Source organism: Stylophora pistillata, chromosome 2 (assembly GCF_964205215.1).
Source record: "Stylophora pistillata chromosome 2, jaStyPist1.2, whole genome shotgun sequence".
Classification (NCBI taxonomy): Eukaryota; Metazoa; Cnidaria; class Anthozoa; order Scleractinia; family Pocilloporidae; genus Stylophora; species Stylophora pistillata.
The window spans coordinates 51764878-51784631 of NC_142520.1; the positions used below are offsets into that span (position 1 = coordinate 51764878).

At 38.7% G+C, this 19754-nt stretch overlaps 2 protein-coding genes and 1 pseudogene across 4 annotated transcripts in view; 1 reads left to right on the forward strand and 2 right to left on the reverse strand.

Annotated features, from left to right (window-relative positions):
- LOC111347564 (uncharacterized) overlaps positions 1 to 832 on the reverse strand; it is a 19269-nt gene extending 18437 nt beyond the window's left edge. The window contains exon 1 of the mRNA XM_088749654.1: positions 162 to 832. Within this exon, the coding sequence (XP_088605780.1) occupies positions 162 to 717 (556 nt within the window). The 5' untranslated portion in view covers positions 718 to 832. The remainder of the gene's footprint in view (positions 1 to 161) is intronic.
- Positions 833 to 2810: 1978 nt separating this feature from the next.
- On the reverse strand, positions 2811 to 17522 carry LOC111347567 (protein argonaute-2). Of its 3 annotated transcripts, none has more exons than XM_088748449.1 (12): positions 17000 to 17522; positions 12428 to 12571; positions 11004 to 11305; positions 10282 to 10338; positions 9605 to 9875; positions 8995 to 9129; positions 8173 to 8347; positions 7284 to 7458; positions 5892 to 6239; positions 4494 to 5285; positions 4195 to 4388; positions 2811 to 3818 (listed from the first exon to the last, which is right to left on the reverse strand). In XM_088748449.1, the coding sequence occupies exons 1-12, from the start codon at positions 17397 to 17399 to the stop codon at positions 3746 to 3748; spliced, it is 3066 nt and encodes a 1021-aa protein (XP_088604575.1). In that variant the 5' UTR covers positions 17400 to 17522; the 3' UTR covers positions 2811 to 3745. The 3 variants fall into 3 exon arrangements, with proteins under 3 accessions (XP_088604575.1, XP_088604574.1, XP_088604576.1); XM_088748448.1 differs by having other exon boundaries at positions 12428 to 12589; XM_088748450.1 differs by lacking the exon at positions 8995 to 9129 and having other exon boundaries at positions 12428 to 12589.
- Positions 17523 to 17607: 85 nt separating this feature from the next.
- On the forward strand, positions 17608 to 19312 carry LOC148740235 (uncharacterized; annotated as a pseudogene).
- Positions 19313 to 19754: the final 442 nt, after the last annotated feature.

Below are 19754 nucleotides of genomic sequence, written 5' to 3' on the forward strand. Positions count from 1 at the left end.
TATTCAACGGAAAAAATCGCATTTCAGTTTTTAGTTCTGATCAAAACAAAGTGTTTTGGTCGCTTGATGGACGTTGAGCGAGCAAAAACACCAAGGTAGATACCAAAACATTTCGGTGACCTAAAGTTAGGGTGATTTACAGACGACCAAATAATCCTTACCTTTTCTTCTTTCAAATTCATCCTCATCAATTCTCCGCTTCTCGAAATCCTGAACCTTCTTCACTAGATCTAGTCTCTCAATTTCCGATAAAATCCCTTTCAAGAAAGCAAGGCGACCAAATGCAAAATGTTCACGGCATTCAAGTTTTTCAAACAAAATTCGACCAATTTGTGTGTTTCTTTCATTTTCCTCCAACGTACCCCTCTCGATGCAGACAGCAATGAGCTGCTGCAGTTGATTGCTTTCGTCGAGAGCACGGCTGATCTGTTCAAGTAACTCGTTGTAATCTTTTCTTTTGTCCTCGAACTTTGTCACTTTCTGCAACAAAGAACATTCTCCGACTTCTCTTAGAAGATCTTTCAATAACTCAACTTGATCAATGGCCAAATTATTTTGTTCCTCTAGCTCTCGTAACAGCGAAAGTGCATCGCGAATGTTTTCAGGTCTAGACACCACACGCCTTCTACACATGAAGAGCAAGCGTTCATGTTGATTCAGTTGATCGAGTCGTTGGCTAATCTCAAAAAGAAGGCCACTATATTGTTCGTAAGACATTTCTACAGTCGTTGCTATGCATCTAAAATGTTAGCATTTCGATCGAACGCGGTTCGGTTTCAGGCATTTCAAGTAGCTTCCCAACATGGCGGAATAGTTTCGCTTCATGTCACGCATAGTGGTTCTGTTTACATTTGAGCGGATATACGTCACACACCATCGCATTAGTCTACGCGATACAAATCGTGGATCGGACTTCGAACTGTGAAGTACTTACTCTTTTCGTGAAGCTCCATTTCGAGCTATGTACGATTACTCAGCATACAATCACAGTTGTGAGAAATTTATCGTGCTTTTGATAAAAAAAATATATATATAAAAAATAAATTCATTCATACATGAATGAATAAATGCTTTGATTCGAATAAATGTTGATAAAATCTTAACGAGGGATAAAGTCAGCTGAAAACTCTTCATCGAAACGCGGCTATGATTTTTATGAACGATTGAATTAAAGCTCTCCGTTAAGTTGAATATTGATTAACCATTGAAATCACGATTTTTTGGAGTTTTGGACTGCTAAAGGTGTCCATGAATATGCATCATTTGGAGTGCTAAGTTGAAAGGAAAAAACATTGCAATTGAGGTACAATATGCTAATTTAAGGCGAACCATGTCAATTTCAGATCAATCAAAGAAATCACAGTCTGTGAGACACCTTAGTAATGATTACATAAATGAGGGGAGTTAGAGAAGAGGGTGTGGCGTGAAGGGTAATATCCACAAAGTACAGACTTAATTAGGCCTAAAAGGGTAGATTTGGACTTTTTTCTCTCACATTTATTCACTAAGGGTAAAGCCAATTGAACGAGAGAGCCCATTTAGTTCGCAGTATATGTGACTGATCTTTTCGCAAATTCAATTACTGTAGCTTAGAGACTTTCAACACTCAGTCAAAGTTAGGTTTATTGTTGGGACTCAGGCTTTTCTTGATCTTCTAGAATTAGTTTTTTCTGAGCATTTCCCATTTCGTGTTCCAGTAACCAGGTGAAATTCGCCGATTGCACTGATCAAACAGCACCAGCCCTGTGTCAGGCATGGAATGGGCGATGAGCGCATCCTTAAAAAGTTATCGTAATTTCTACTCTCCTTAAGAGACCACGAACTCACCAATCTTGGAAAATAAAAGTGCTTGCTTCGTTGCAAGTCCACACTCGTGCAGGAACCGTGAGCCCTGTTTTAGAAACTATACTTGCCCTGTTCGGGAACCTTTGACCATACCCACTAAGCGGGGGCGCAAGGCAAGAAAAATGGGCCTTGTACATGAAGTCGAAACTTAAAGGAAGACATATAAAGAAAAATAGTCTGAAAGAATAAATCACGTTCTCTTTTGACTTTTGTTCTACAAATAAAGATCTCCTAGTATGGGGTTTAAAAGATAATAAAAAAAGGCTTGACGAAGTTCATATTCATATTCGATGTTTTTGCATGTCTTGTACCAGTAACCCTCTGGATCATTACCATTTTGCTCAATCCGGTTTTCTCCGAAGGCAGCCAGAGTAGATTGTTCGAGAATCAACGGATACCATAAACATCAAGACTTGTAATTTCTGACGTTTCAGTGACATAGGAAAGTTGAAGAGGTTCGCGTGGCATCATGGCGTTTCGCGGGGAAATTAAGTCATTCATAGGTCGGTCAGTCTTAGGTTTGACCACTTTCTTTTTTCCTTATTTAACGTAATTTTGTTTTACAACTCTCTGTAAAATATCACTACATTCATTATTTTATCTGTGTGATAAGTAGTGTAACTAGGTTAGTTACCCTCTCCTCGGGATATCGTGCTGCTGCATTAGATGAGGAACACGTTTCCACATATTTTTTTGGCCACTTTTAAAGAGTGGTTTTTTAAGTGGTTTTTCGTATCTGGCGTAGCACAGACTCTTTTTGTAGAACCCTTCAGGTCAGTGAATACATGCAGTGCATCGCAAATTGTTTTAGGATGCGCATACTACAAGACTGGCTGACTCATCCTAAATAAACTTGCACCTTGAATATCTCGCCTGAGTGTGGTTAGAATCTTACAATTTTAATCCTGGAATTTTTTATGTTACGTGCAACTATAAATAGCATTATTAAAAACTGGATCATTGGATAATGCAATTCAAGACTTTTTATTGGCGGAGCCATTATGGTATATGAGCCAATATACCATAATCTACAAATATGGTAAGCGCACGCGTCAGCTTAAATTTAAAAGGGAGCTAAGACATTGAATAAATTTGAATAATTTAATTTAACGTTTTTAATAAAACAATTATTCCACTCGCGTTTGTTGGATATGAGATGATTATAGCCAACTCGGCTCTACGCGCCTCGTTGGCTATCTATCATCTCATATCCAACGCGCGCTCGTGGAATAATTGTTAATTAGACTGCCTGTCATCACAACTAAATAATCTAAACTTAAGAAGAACTGTAATAGAGAAAACAACGCAAGGGAGAAAGAGTACATTTCATATGCTATTTACAGATTTGGCCATCAAAACGGGCGTTATCGCCGTCCATCACAGACACGGCCCCTGTGTTCAAAATCAAACTACTTTTCGGGATAATGCCATACTAAATCACGAGTACTTTTAAAAAATTGCTAGAACAAATTAATGGTTCCGATTCCAAAATTATATTTCACTATCGACATCCTTTGGACAACTACAGCATCGAAAATCATGATATAATCTTACTAAGAAAAATTCACGGCATACTGACTGTCTTTAATTCAATCGTATTTCCTGCAATAATTAACTGGAACACTCAATTTCTCTACCTAACGCATATTTAGAATTTTAAATATATTTATCTGAAAAAATATTACATCCTGTATTATTTTCGTCAAGTATAATAATGTCGGTAATATCTATACAAAAACATAATAACAAGTATTACCACAAAGATAATTTCACTTGCTTTTCTTTAAGGTTGTTTGACGAAAATTATCGCAGACAAAACAGCTTTTCCCCCTTTAGCATCATTCTAAACAGGGAAGATCAGTTACACTGTTCCAATACATGACATATTCCTGGTGCTTCGCTAAGTAAAGTACATGGCTCCCTTCATCTTAGCATTCACCTCGATTGCTTTTGCGGACTTCTCCAGGTCCACACTGAAACAAGAAGATTCTAATTTTAATACACCTTAAGGAACAAACTGGCTAGGAACTGAAAATCTCGCATCATAATGACTAGAACTGTCCTGTTTTCATTCGTTTGTATTCGTGCATAATTATTTCCTTTTAGTATTTCAGAATATTTTTATTATTATTATTATTATTATTATTATTATTATTATCATTATATTATTTGGGTAGACTGTCTGATCATTTGAGCGAACAACGAATTTTAAAGCTCAAAATAATACTGGCAATTTCTCCCTTTCCAGAAAACCAAAGAATCGTTTAGTCCAGTTGACTCTATTTTCTTTCTATAAAACCTCTCCACAATTTAAGCTCCAATGTAAATAAAATTACAAGTATATCCAACCTTCCATTTCCAGTCACGTGGTGTCTAGCTCTGAAAGCTACTAAATGGGCATAATAGGCGGGGGCTGGCATGGAAACACTCCGAGTGCACCTTGCGTACACGTGACACAGTTGGTATGTAAGCTGCTGAAGGTCGTCCGCTGTGAATGAGTTATCGTCATATAACACGTGATAGTGTGTGGGTCGGCTTGTTCCCTGGATGGAAGAAAATGTTTCTTTGATCAACCGGAATAGCAAATATTATATAAAAAAAGTAAAGTTACCTGAGAACCCGTGATGTTTATTCAAAAATTGAAGTACCTGGATTCCATAATGACTACACAGGTAAAAGTCGAACTCGTAAGGATGTGTGATACCGCTGTCCACTGTTGTACCAGGGGGAACATTTCTTGCTTTTCCAACCTCATCTCGTTGGTTTTCACAGAACAATCTCGTATGATGGCGCTTCTGAACCACCACAAAAGTGATTCTAGGGCGATAATCTTTTTCAAGATCCATACAGGCCTGTTGCACGGCTCGCACTTCATGAACAAGTACTTGGTCGAATTGACCCTCGCTGACTCCATCCCGGTAGAAGATGATCTTGTTAGGTTTAAGCTTCCGATTGGCTTTGTAAAACTCAATAAGAAGCTCTCTCACCATTGCCGCCAAGTCATTAATTATTTCTTGAGCAGCTTTTCCATTTCTGTGGTTCTGTGCTCGCACTCGTGCATAGTACTTTGTGGCATTGGCATCCATACTTGCCACAACAGCAGCAATGGAAGGAATTCCATTCTCAGTTGGAGAGGGGTGGGTGACATCGGCGCCAAAGATAATAACAGGTTCTCGGAAAACAGGCGACTTTTCACGCGGATCTATAACATGGTTGATTCCTCCAAGTTTGGAATTGATCTTCAACGCGAGATTGGCGCAAAGCTGAGGTTTGCAACTGTATACATTTTTTGACTTTACACCCTGCGTTGGAATTCCGATAACATTGTCGCCAACACGTTTTAACTCTGGATAGATTTCTTTGTCTCTCTCTGGCAGAACAGCCATGATCAGTTGTAAGCCTGGAAAATCTACTACCCACTTAGAAAACAAGCTCTCTACCTGAAAGAATGAAAAAATTAAACAAAATTATAGAAGCCTAGCTGAATTAAAAGACTCAACTTGTTCTGTGATTAAAGAACTCTGATCGGTCCACACGTGTATCACATTTTGCTGGATCTTAAACAGGAACACTAGTACTCATTAAAGCTTCCGCACCAAAGTATCTCTTATTCGATGGTTTAAAATATTACGCCAACAGATATTTTGCTCATTCCTCATCGAAAAAGGGATACAATTTCCCACTGTTATAACATTTTCAAGTCTCTAAAATACACTCTTCGGCATTATTTGAGAGTTGTGTTGATCGCATAAGGCGCGAGTGAAATACCAAACAACACAAACGTGCCATCTCAGTCCTAAGTGATAGAGAAAGAAAAAATGATCTTTAAAGTTAAAAGTTCTATGTTTTCAGAAGAATCAAAGTTTGGATTGTTAGTGGGGCCACTCGATTCCTTTGACACCTAATCACTACCCAATGAATAGGTAAACAGCCCTGTCCGCGTATCCTTTTAGCAAAGAGTACCTTTCTGACCTTTGTTCGGTGGATTTATCAACGACAGTCATTTCGTTGTTACGGAACACCTGTTAAATGCAAAGATATCTTACATCTCTGGCGCCCCTGCCGTATGCCACAACAACTGGCTGCTCTGACATCCTCAAACCCTGTCGACTGGATACACTGGCCATTTGCCTAGAAAAATTTCTCAGCTGTTCTTCCCGACATCCCCTGTCAAAGCAAGCCAATGCCCACTTATCAATACGGGCTCCATCATGCAGTGATTTGTTGCGCATATCCCATGAACCATCACGAGGAACCAATGGCTGATCCTGCGGTCCAAGGTTGATTCTGGGTGCTGGAAGCACACGTCCTTCTACCTTAACCATCTCTGTGTTGACTGAGGTTTGGAATTCATCTTTTAAGTATTTACTACTTGCTCGATTCATTTCTTGGACCTTGCAAGATTTGAATCACACAAGAGAAACATTAGCATTCTTAAGACATTAAGGGTTTAAAAATTTTATTTCAGGAGGTCGATGCTTTAGCACAAAACTCCGCTGAGTCTCGAGAAAAATTTTAACTCGATAACCTATCTAAATGGTGGTGGTGGTGGTGGTGGTGGTGGTGGTAGTAGTAATAGTAACTAATGAAGCCATTATCGGTCTTTTTTCTTCTTACATACTTTATTATGTGAATAGCTATTTTTTTAATTGCTCTTAAGAAAGAGTATATTTTGTTAAAAAAAAGTTATAATTAATATTATTATATCTGAGTCACAAGGATTGTATCTGGGAAATTACTAACTAACGACAGTTAACTAAAAAAATCGTATTCTTTGCATATTTCTAAAAGCTTTACGTTCATTGTCAAGTACTTTTAGATCTATAACTGATTTCATTTTTCCTACAGCTTTAGGTCACTTTCTGTTCAGCTTGCATCAATTATGTCTAAAAACGTTTAAAGGGGGTAAGTTTCTAGAGAAACTGTGGTGCTGTGTCGAGGGGGGGGGGGGGGTGTTACAAGATAATTTGGTTTTATCAACTGAGTTGAGTACTTAAATTGGCCACTGTACAGAGTTTCTAAAGCTAACATTTTGAACGTTAGCCGAACACGTTCGTTGTTTTAGCGGTTGTAGTTGTTTTCGTTTTCCTCCATAGCAGACGCTATTTTTTAGTTTGTTGTTACATGCAAAATGAAATTTCACTTTGCGGATGCTTTGCTTTGCAAACTACAAATTTTGACGATAAAAGAGTATACCATAGAATAATGAGTACCCAAATGCTAGACCAGTGGCGGATCTTAGGGAGGGGCACGCCCCCTCCCCATATTTTGGGTAAAACAATAAACGTAGAGGGAAGAAAAACCGGCAGATGTATACACACAGTCAAATCCCTTTCCCCCCACCCACCTTTGGCTCAAGGTCTGGATTCGCCAATGAAGACAAGCATGCAAGTTGGTTCAAATACAAAATAAAAGACTTCAAGGGGAAATGAACCTACCCAGTGTTGAATGTCACGCTGTCGCTCAGGCGCAGGGCGAGCAGTACTTCTGATCATGTTTGCAGTCTGTTGTTCCGATAAATGTTTTCTGTGACAAGGAATAATAGTACAGACCTCCATTGGCAGATATCTGTCCTTTTTCTGTCCAACTTGTAAGCACGGTAAGTGAGGATACCTAAAGATAACAAAGCTTAATATTAGGCCGCCTTTCAACAGGTATCAGTTGAGGGCCCATTGATGTCAAATAGACGTAAGTTGGAATCACATGTGGCATTAGCTTATCTCTCATTTGGCAGGCCGTATTGCACTGTACGACCTGCTAAATTCAAAGTTTGTTCGAATTGAAATCTCTCTCCTCAATTTGAACCCAGAGATGTCAGTAAAAATATCTTTTCAGCCACATTTTCTTGGTCTGCGATATTATGTTATGGAGTCTCATAATTTCTGTTCGTTTTTTTAGGCCTGCGAGCCACGCGCTTGGTTCACAAATACACGCGGAAAAAACTGGTTCGTAAACAACGGTGCGGACCTCAAACTCGGTTAATAGGAGGTATGTATATCATGGCAATTTTGATCTAAGTTATTATTTATTAATCAAAGCTTGCGAGCTGGCCCTCATCGGCGCTCCTACAATGTACCTAAAAGAGTATCTCTGCTAGGGACGCAAGGCGGCGGGAGGTCTATGAGGTGTCGGAAAATATTATCCAGGCTTTCAACTTTTGTCCCAGGTCCCTCGAGAAGGTGTTGGACCCGGACGAACTCTTGCAGAATTCGCGAGAAGCCCGCAATATACCCGTCCAGCAGTGTTAATGAGAGACTGCCCACAAGTTTTATCAGAGTTAATTCCCCTCTATTAACCCTGGTTATATTAATCATCAACAGTTCATACCTTAAAATCAATTTGTATCTCTCCTTGAAATACTCTCCAACAGTTGTTTTGTATGTGCGACCCTTTCCCTCGTCTGTAACATCAAACTGCATCCTGTCGGCTGATTTTTCTGACACGCCCCAAACTGTGTACTTCCTCTTAATAGAGGCAGCATGAGTAGTTTGTATACGAACTCCTTAAACACACACACCCCAGAAAAAAAGTCACGTTAATATTTTTAACAGAGAAAAAATAACACCAAATTATAGAAATCTTAAAATTCTATTAATAATTCAGGCTAATTCAATTTTTTTAAATTATAATATGAGAGCTTATTTTAAAAAAATCAAAACTTTTAGTGCTCATAAAAAAAACAGCACTATTAAGCTTCTTTCAAAAATTATTAATGGTGTCAAAATGGATATAGCCTCAGCATCTAATAACAGAAATCTAGGGAGTTAAAGGCTGTTTATATGTCAGTAATTCTAATGTACTACTACACAGAACATTCCAAGTGGTGGAAAAACTGGAAAACAGGGAACCCACTTTTACCTAAGCAGTCTATGAGAACAATGTTTCACCCTTTCCATCAGTGTTGATATATGATTAAAATTTAAGTTAACTTTACAAAACTATTTTCTCATTTCTATTTGTGACTAATTCAAAAATAATTATTCACATTTGTCATTTTCTGACTGAAATTAGTGGATATTTACCTGCTGGTTTTTCAGCTCAGTATAAACCCACAACCATTCACAACCCACCACAATGAACAGACCTGTGCATAGATATTTACCAGTCTGAGAGTGACTGTCAGAGAACAGTAGACATTAAGCAACTAACCACGTATAGCCTTCTCAAGCCTCCACCTGTCGAGTTCAAATCTGTGATCTTCAAGCTGATGGTGTTTCACATCAAGGGTTTCACAAAGGAAATCAGGTACAACAGGTTGATCCTTGTAAAAGCCTTTTGCAGAGACTAAACATACAGAAACTCAATGAGAATTTCCTGTAAATGCCGGGACAGTTCTCCAACCCTTAAAAGCCTAACAGTAACTAGCATCTAGTTTCTCATTGTAATATCACCCCCCCAACCCACCCTTCCCCCTTCCTGAATGACAAACAATGAGGTCACAAGAATAAAGGAAATAATCACCAACTGAAAAGGTTCTTGACTGGTTGTTGAATTGTTTAAAGAACAATATGGAGAATATCCATACTGATCTTAAGGTGCAAAGGGTTCACGGATTAATGATTGGGAACAGGAAAGCTCATTTTACAAAAGGAAACAGTACCACCTTTCCAGAATTACATTATACTCTTGATAACAAAATTTCTTGAGACTTGAACATTACTGAGTAGACAACATTTGAGGATGTATTCCACAAATGTTTCAAAGCAATATGGCAAGAACATGTTATTTCTATGAAATATTGCCAATAACAACAACTTACCATCAATGTTCACCAGCATGGCCTTCCACTCAGAATGCCGGATACTTGAATAAAAACCAAATTTCACTTCACACCCCTCTCCAAGGGGTCTTCCTTGACCATCAAATGGAAAGAATGATCTTCCAATAGGGGTGTAATACACTGACGGCATCTGTCGCACCACAATGTCCAATGCTTGGACTGCATCCTGAGGTATTTTGCCATTCTGTTTTCCACTCAAAAAGTTGTTAAGTTCCAAAAGACTCACGGCAGCAGCAAACTGAATTTTAACCTAGTAAGTAAAATAGAAATAAGTATTAAAATTATTATCCATTTGAATTAGTACATGCTGCCTACAATTACAAATTAAGCATAATAAATGACTATTAATGATAATGCTTCCAGTGCAAACATTACAAAAATTTGTCTGAACTGTACAACTTTAAAGATCTGCAGGTAGCATTTCACCTTGAGTATCAGTTAAAAATTGTGATTGCTATCCATATCATAACAACATTTTTTAAGCACAATCTTTTTTACGAAATATGTCAAGTTTATTTATAAACCATTTGTTTATCACCCATTCAATACAGAGTGATTGCATCCAAAACAGGACTATCGCCAGGGCAACATTATAATTATCTATCAATTTTGTACTATTCGTCTGGTATGCAAAGTATATTGAGGCAAATTCTAACCTTGAAAACCCTGTCTCTACCTCCATCATCACCTGGTAGTTTAACATCAAGTTCAGCCTGTAAGTCGCACAAAAATAGAAAAACAACTTCTTAACTCTAACAGGAGATTCTTGGATCAAAGTGTTGAAAATAGTTCAGTGTTGCCTGAAGATATACTATTTATGAAGTGTACCATAAACATGTAAGTATCAAAATTAACATTTTACATTTTTTTTCCCCATGGACACCCTTGTTTGAGGTCAGATTTGTTAATAATTAACAATTGTTTAATTACGCATTTCTCACAAAATCATTGTCCATCATACTTCTTTTATGTAAGTAGTGAAAGTTTACACATATGTTGCAGCCCAAATTATATTGTTTTCAAGATAATCTGATTTTATCACCTGAGTTGATAATGTAAATTGGCCAGCATCCTGAGTTTCTAAAGCTTAACTTTCTAGCATTGGCCATTTATTACCTCTTAAACAATCTCCTTTGCAAAGGATAACCCATCAGTGAGGGGTGCAAGGCTGTGCTCTGAGGAAAACTGAATGGAGCCCAGTGCTTTGAAACCGTGAAATCCAGGGTGCCCAGCATACACTTTGTATGAAAAAACTAAAATTCCTGAGTCACCCAGGAGCAAAAGTAAGGCCCCAGGGGCCACCGGGCACTGCTAGACCACAGCTTTGGGGGTTACTACAGTGCATCACACTAGAAAAAGCTGTCGATAAGAAACTCACAGGAACAGGCAGCTTTATCCTGCTGTACAGATTCTTTTCACCATCAAAAGCAGGATGGTGGCCTTGAAATGTTGTCTTTTTGTACTTATTTATGATTTCATTTACAACATCTCTCTTAACACTTCTGGGACATCTCTCTGGAGTTATTTCAACATCATAGTGATACAGGTCTGAAAGCCCCGGTGAGACATTGAGGAAGAAGAAGTTTGCTCTCAAAGATATAGGGCGGCCTTTTGTACCATAGCCTGGTCTTTTAGGAGGACGGGGGCCACCATTTCCTTGGGTTTGACGAGTAGTATGTCCTAAGAGAGAATTAAAACATACATGATCAGTTAGCTTTTAAGAACAAATAAATTTAAAAAGCATAATTATTTGTTTCTTGGAAATTTAAACTGAAAATACAAATCCCAATTAAAGTAACTATGTACAGCAATATTCAACTGCAGTTAATGGGGACCATCTTGTGTCATTTTGAAGAAGCAAGCAGGTGCTGTGGAAGTCAATATGATATTTTATCCTTATTTTCCTTCAGTCAGACAAGTTCTTCCTCTAAAATAGAAAGCACCTGAGATTCAACAAACATTACAATTGACACTAGTAAAATTCCCTAAATAGTTGACATTATAACTGATATCAAATTACACCTGCTTCAACAAAATCAAACTAAAGAAAGACACATTTTAATATGATGTGGCTTTCAAAGAAATCTCCACAACTGTTTAACTCTTAACTCCTAAGAGAGAGTAGCATCTTCTTTCTCCTTACAAAATCACCCCTGAATCACACATTTGAGTCACGAGAATATATGAAATGATCATCAACTAAAGAAGCTCTTGCAGTAAATGGCTTGAACCCGGGGGTAACAAGTGAAAATGTTGTGTGATCGTCTAGGCGAGTGTAGTCCTGAGAAGGACTATTGTCGGTGGTAGTGACTGATGTTTTGACAACCTGTGCGGAAGTCATCATCAGAGTCAAGTGAATAGTTGTTGTCAGTAGAATGTTCTTATTTCAGTTTGTTATAAAATGACTGGTCAGTTTTGCCGTGATGTTATTGGCTGTAAGACTCAAGTGGCACAAGTCGGTCGTGATTGGTCTGTTTTGATCCGTCCGTAAAGTTAGGTCGTTCTGTTTGGTTCATTTGTAACGTTTATGTCGTGAATGAGTCGTTTGTATGGAACTGTTTGTAAAGAAGCTCTTGATTGCCACACAAATTCTCCTTGTCAGCACCCTAGGAAATGTGTAGAGAACAGTATGGGGAATATGCATACTGATGTCAGGGTGTAGGGGGTTAAGAAAAAAATTCTTAATGAATGGCATTCAAGGTTTTTTTGTTTTGGCGAGAAACACGTTTTAAGTGAAAAAGTGTTGCTTTCGACATAGTCAATGGTAAAGGTGAGCATTGAGTTAAAGGCTTCTTAAAGTACCTCCACTTCCCAGAGAAGAACCTAGCTTTTTTGTGAGATTTTCAACTTCTCTGTTCACTGCTGCAGTACTGCTTGTAACAGCAGCTGAAGATGGGGTGGTGGCACTAACAGATTTTGTTGGTGAGGTATCAGCTGCAGTAGCAACTGGAAGCAAAGTGGAAGCTGTTGATTAAATAGAAAATAGATTCCATTAACAGGTGAAGATTAAAAGGCCGTTTACATGGCAGAAAAATTGGGTACAGACGTGTGAAAAAAGTAGTGCAGACCGCATAATTTTAGCCGTTTACACGGATGATGTTTTATCACTTGTCTTACAAAAAGGACCAAGTTAGCAAGGTTGCGTTTACACTGCAGTTTTTGGGGGACCGGACCAATTTCTTGCATGGGACTACAGTATTTGGTACAGCTGTGTACCAAATACTGTACATACTGTAAATATGTGTACTACATTTACTCAATAAGCGCCGCGGCACTTATTTAATTTTTCGCGCCACAAGTGCGGCGCTTATTTAAATATTGTACCAGACAAATTTACTTTTCTACATTTTTATTCAACGGTACACTTTCTATCCGTCAATTTTCCTATGGACTGATGCTAAACTGATAGTAAATCTAGAATTACAAGAGAAATTCATGCGGTGAAAAAACCCCGAGCATTTCATAACCCGAGCAGAGAAATACAGTCACTTTGAACCAAAGAACATCACATTAAAAGAATATAAATTGCTGATGCTGTGTTAAAATTGTTTTATAATGTTTTTCCTGGTTATACGGAATTCCTCGAATAAGCGTCGCATCAGGAGTGCGGGGCTTATTCGAGGGCAGCGCTTATTAACTTTTTTTGTCCCAGATGCGGCGCTTATTCGAGGGCGGCGCTTATTTGAGTAAATACAGTAATTCTTGTAAACAAAATGGCCATGCTTGATGCAAGAAATTGGTCTGGACCCATGTTTTTTCTGGTTTTGGGGCCATAGACGTCTATGGCCCCAAAACAAGAAAAAACACGGGTCCGTACCCATCCCCCAAAACATGGTACGGATTGTTTAAATGGGCAAAAATGTCAGGTCCAGACTCCTTTTTTGACAAGTCCTTACCCGATTTTTCTGTCTAAACGGCCTTTAACTTAGTATCTTGAAATGAGATAAAGTTCACATCATCTGACAGTGTAAAAAGTCATTATAACACAGGATTTCTAAAAGTTCATTTCACATCATTCACAAAGAATGTTCTCTCTTTTGCCCCCCTTGCTTTTTTAGTTTCGTTTCATTTAACTGCATCACCTAATAGCTGATCCTGAAATCCGTGAGCTGCAGACCCAACACAATAAGCTACGCAAAAGAGCACATGAATTAAATGACAATATAGGTGAGGCATTTTGTACTACTCGGAACACTCTGAAAACTAAGATAAGGCAAGCTAAGAAATCGTTCTTTGATAACGCGACCAAAAGAAGTCTAGCATACAATTCACAGTGCTGAATCCCAGTACTAAGCCACTCATGGCCGATCCTGATGAGCTCAACTCATTCTTCGCCACTACAGCAGAGAAAACCTTAGGGAAATCTTCAGGGGACTCTGTCGATGACCTATTATATCTGGTAACTTCACTGGGTGATGTTAGCGACTCCGTCCCTTTCAAGCTACGAGAGGTAACCCATGTAGAGGTCTTACGTGAAATCAAATTACTAAGAACGGACAGTTCAACAGGTCCAGATAATATCCCAGTGAAGTTTTTGAAACCAGTTGCGGAGCTGTTAGTGGGTCCCCTCACACATATGATTAACTGCTGTATCAGAAATAGTTATTTCCCTATTGACAGGAAGGTGGTGCAAATCTCACCAATACCAAAGATAGATCAACCAATGGCTAAACATGACTGTCGACCTGTATCCATCCTCCCAGCCCTGTCCAAAATCTTTGAAAGGCTGGTAGCCCATCAGACAATTAAATTTATTGAAGAAAAAGCACTTTTTGGTGAAAACATCTCAGGATTTAGAAGGAATCACTCAACGGCCACTACATTACTGGGGATTAGAGACGATATTACACGTGCAATGGGTCGCGGCGAAGTAACTCTCATGATTCTTGCAGACTACTCAAAAGCTTTTGACACTGTGAACTTCAAGTCAGTTATTTATAAAATGCACTCAATGGGTTTTTCACAAGATTTTCTAACCTGGATGACCTCCTATCTAATGGGCAGACAACAGTATGTAAGGATAGATGACAAGTGTTCTCAGCGGTTGGAAACGTGCTTCGGCATCCTTCAAGGATAGATCTTAGGACCGTTAATTTTCAATATCTATGTAGCAGACCTCCAGAAAAAGTTGAGTTGCAAATGCTTTCAATATACGGATGATACCACGTTGCTTCACCACTCGAAGCCGCATGAAATAGAGGCGTGCATAAAGGATGCTAATCATACAATAAGAAGCCTGAGCAGTTACTCTGAATCATCCAATCTGGCATTAAATTCAGAAAAAAACGAAATGGATGCTTCTCTCTACAAGACAATTGGCACCTGCACACTCTTTTAATGATTTTTCTGCAGATGTATGGTGCAGTGACAGTAAACTTGAGAAAGTCTCAAGCAGCAAGCTTTTGGGAGTTTATCTGGATCAGGAACTAACATGGCAAGAACACATAATGGATAGGTTGTCATCATGTTACGGTGCTTCAGCAGTACTACGGAAACTAAAAAACTTCGCACCATACCACATAAGAAAACGACTGGTGGAAAGTCTTATACTCTCTAAACTGGATTATTGTAACGTTGTGTTTAGTCCTCTCCCAGAGTACCAGACCAAACGCCTTCAAAGAGTACAGAACACGTGTGCGGGTTTTGTGTTAACTAAATTTGCTGGACTCCAGGATGTTAGAAAGCTAGGTTGGCTCACAATCAAAGAGCGTTTAGAATTTAATATAGCTAAGCTAGCACACAAGTCATTATTGAATGAGGACTTTCCACTAAAACTCAAGCAACACGTCGTAAATGTAGTCGTAGGTCATTAGCTGCACCAAAATTAGAACTTGCCAACAAAATTGAGAAGAACACTCTATAAGATCAAGCTGCAGAAGCTTTTAATAAGCTTCCTGCCGAGCTAAGGAATTGCAGTGACCATGCACTTTTTTGTATAAATCTTAAAAGACACATACTGACATGCAGTGGATAACCTAGTATAGTTTTTATTATTCACTATTTTATCAATTTTGATTTATTGTAAGTATTATGTATATAGTTAGTTTTTATATCAGTAGCAAAGAGCCACTATGTGGAAGTATGCTAATAAAGGTCATTATTATTATTATATTATTATTAATAGAATCTGTCATCGATCAGTGTAGATCTGATCTCAATCAAAGTTAAAAAATAAACTCTCTGAAGTTTTATTGAAATCTGATGACTGCCTTGATATCACCGAAATTATGCACCAATTAACTAAAATTTAGATAGCTCTGAAACATAACTTGACTTTTACTTTCTGTGTAATTCACGTTGCCATTTCTGTATCTTAATAATATTTTTAACTGATACCATAATTTCATTTTGCGACAGCTGGTACTGTTTGTAAAATATTTTTCTTCTTTTCCTCTCTTTAAACTTGTGTCTCTTCCCCTGCCTCGATTAGGCTCTTCTATATGCGGGTGGAAGCTAATATGAAATTATTACGTATATGAGCACGATCCTTCGCAGTAAAGCACTATTTGAGCAATAGTGAAAATCAGACCTGAAAAAAATTTCAGGCCTGTACGGGATTTGAACCACTGACCTCTGCGATACTAGTGCAGCGCTCTACCAATTGAGCTAACAAGCCAACTGGGAGCAGGCCATCAAATTAATTCGAGATAAACCCGTAGATGATAAATCAAACAATGAGACGTATATGAGCACGATCCTTCGCAGTAAAGCACTATTTGAGCAATAGTGAAAATCAGACCTGAAAAAAATTTCAGGCCTGTACGGGATTCGAACCACTGACCTCTGCGATACTAGTGCAGCGCTCTACCAATTGAGCTAACAAGCCAACTGGGAGCAGGCCATCAAATTAATTCGAGATAAACCCGTAGATGATAAATCAAACAATGAGACGTATATGAGCACGATCCTTCGCAGTAAAGCACTATTTGAGCAATAGTGAAAATCAGACCTGAAAAAAATTTCAGGCCTGTACGGGATTCGAACCACTGACCTCTGCGATACTAGTGCAGCGCTCTACCAATTGAGCTAACAAGCCGCAGTTCACACATATCTTTCATATGTTTGTTGTTGTATGAAATTATTATTTGTAAATTAATGAATAAAGTTTGTTGTTGTTGTTGTTGTTTGTTTTACTATTTTTCTCTCTGGGAAATGTGACATTTTCTATGGATCCCGATGCGATCATGAACTGGATTAATTTGATGAATTAAACTGTAGCATGGAACATCGGAGCCTGGGGTCTTGAATTTTCAACAAAAGAACATATCACAGAAAAGAAAGACCTGTCATTGCAAATACCTGGGTTTATTAAATGTACACAACACCCTTATTTAGAATATTAGCAAACTTTAGTTTGACTAAACGTTAAGTTACCTTTGCCCTGATCGTCCGGAGGACTTGCTGGTGTATCGCGTTGTCTTCCTTTAATCTTTTTAGACTTTGATGGTGTTTCACCCGAAGAATTTCCCCTTTGGTTGTGTTCTTCGACTGTTGTCGTCGCTTCGTAAGTAGTTGCAGAGCTTTTTTCCTGTCTTCCTGTGTCTTCATCATAACCATTTGTCAGATCATTACCGCACGCACCAGCAGCTCGTTTCTCATCAAAATCAGCTGTACTTGAATCCTTAGGATTTGAATAATCTGGCTTCTCCTCCTCCTTCTCAGTTCTGCCAGGAGTAGGTGTCGGATCTTGACCTCTTCCTCGTCCTCTTCCAGCATTTCCACGTCCTTTCCCTTTACGTTTATTTTTCCCTTTCCCTTGTCCTGGGGAAGACATGTTGAATTACTCGTAACTCATTAGATAGCACTACATACGAACATTCAAAATAAAATGTGTTTAAGTCCACTTCCTTTCACTCTGTTTGGTCTGACTCACAAGTACAGATATATCCATGATAAACATTAATTCTTTGTTTTCAACCACGTGACAAAAATTTGTTACGTCATGCGCGGCCACCATGTTGGGGGATAACTAAGCTTTCAATATGGCTTCTTCCGAAGACGCGCCCGATGTGAACCTTCAGTATTCGGATTACTTTGCGGGTGTAGAGGGTCCTTCGAAGTCAAGGTACCTCGAAAAAATAACTGTTTAAGGCTTCGACCGATACGCGTTGAGAAAAAGTGATTTCTCCGAAAACATCGAGCTCCTTCTGAACGTTCAATATCCAGATATTGTGAACTACTTACAAAAACCCAAATGAAGTTGTTGTGTTCGCCAGAGTTAGTCACGGTAATGTATTTTTTTCTGATGATGTCGGAGAGAAGCAAACAGAGCAAAATAAAGGACTCATTTTTATCGACCTCGGCGAACAACTCTTGTTTTACTAGGTAATTTGGTTACTTCAACTAAGTTGAAATTGTAAATTGGCCACCGTTGACTGTTAAAAAGCTGACGTTTCGAGCGTTAGCCCTTAGTCAGAGCGATCTAGTCGATCTTGACACGACAGCTGCAAGTTCAGAAAACATATCACTCATACTACTCACATTAGCGAGTGATGTGGAATATTTCAAGGGTCTCAATTTTGGATTTAGAATTAAGACGTTATGTGTACTCTCACTTGATGAATCGTTCACAGAGAGCCCAGGACATCCCACTTTGACCATGGTTTTTGGCAGAAAAATATGGAACTGTAATTGCTTCCCATTGCTATTGCATAGTAGGGTTATGTGAAGGGTGGTCTCATGTTGGGGCAGAGCTTTTTGCTGTGGAGGCTGGTGTTAGAATTAGAGATTCTACCACATGCACACAGGAAAAGAACAAATGGCTTCTCTCTAGTCATATGAAAGAAATTCCCATTACCTATAATTGAGATGGATTTTACCTCTGCCTGAAGGAAGCATGAATTGATGGTGGAGAAACACTGATTAGTCCTGTGGCTACTAGATCTAACCCTGGGATCTGAACAACCAGGACACCTGCCCCAATCCCAGAAGAGCAGAAAACTATTTTTAGAAGTATTTCTGGCTGTACAGTAAATCCAGCAGTCTTGCCCCTTGTCACACCCTTAAATGAGCAGTATACTTATAAAGAAATTGGTAATGTACCCAAGCCCTTGCCCAATAGCTTTTTTTTAGAGAAGACTGTTTGCAGTTAGATTACTGGTACATAGAGTTGCTGCAGCAGTGTCAACAAATATTGCTTGAGATTACACCTGATGAGTGTGGAGCAATAGAAGCTTCAACTAGAAAGCAGTCACAATATAAAGTTTGGTACCAAATGGCAGGCAGGCAGGTCATATTGCTGCTTCCAATCTAAAAACTGCTTGCAAAACAAATACAGCTAAGCCTGCTAAGAGTCTTGTTAAGTCCATATGCTACCCTGAAGCCCATAAGTTTTCAACTGCGGCCACGAGGTGGGGTTGTGAAAACAAGGGTAGGGCTCACAAAGCTTACCAGTCTGACAATTTCTGACCATGAGTCTTTGACAATTTCTGACAGTGGTCTCAATAGTGATCTAAGGTGACCATACTTGGTAGCTTCTCCTGATGGGATTATTAACTGCAAATGCTGTGGGATGGGTGTGTGTGAATAAAATGTCCATATGCACACAAGGATTCCACAATCGCTGAGGCTGCTGGCCAAACCAACTTTTGTTTAAAGAAAGATGAGTTTGGTAAAGTTCATCTGTGAGGTTGAATATTGTGATTTTGTGGTGTGAACAACAATAGATCTCTTTGTGCAGAAATTCTTCCTGACCAACAGTTTTGGGAAAATGCACACTCTGTTTCCTCTGATTTCTTAAGCAAGTGCATTTTGCCTGAAATTGTAGGGAAGTAATATACATGCCCAGGGTGTGAAGCTCTAGCTATTCCATCTTCATCAACATCATCTGATGATGAAGAAGAGGAAGGGCCGTGGTGCTACTGTCAACAAGATTTGGAGGGCAGCACATTAATTGGCTGTGACAATGATTTGTGCAAGATAAAATGCTATGATACGTCATGTTTGAAGTTGAAAGAAGAGCCTTTAAGAAACTAGATCTGTCCAACTTTTTATAGAAAAAATTAACTGAGCAATCATGATTAAAATGTCAAGGTTATTCAATTGTACCACAACCACCAAACTATTACTTTGAGGGTGCTCCTTTCTTTGTCAAAATGCTAACTGAACTTTATGGTTGTTTGTCGTATAG

What these genes read in the sequence shown, in the direction of transcription:
- LOC111347567 (XM_088748448.1), bottom strand. Translation starts at nt 17,399, where the DNA reads ATGTCTTCCCCAGGACAAGGGAAAGGGAAAAATAAACGTAAAGGGAAA. An exon ending in GCTTGAGAAGGCTATACGTG is followed by an intron (nt 8,348 to 8,994) that starts GTTAGTTGCTTA and finishes TGTGTGTTTAAG; the next exon opens with GAGTTCGTATACAAACTACT. An exon ending in AGCGTGACATTCAACACTGG is followed by an intron (nt 6,240 to 7,283) that starts GTAGGTTCATTT and finishes AAATCTTGCAAG; the next exon opens with GTCCAAGAAATGAATCGAGC.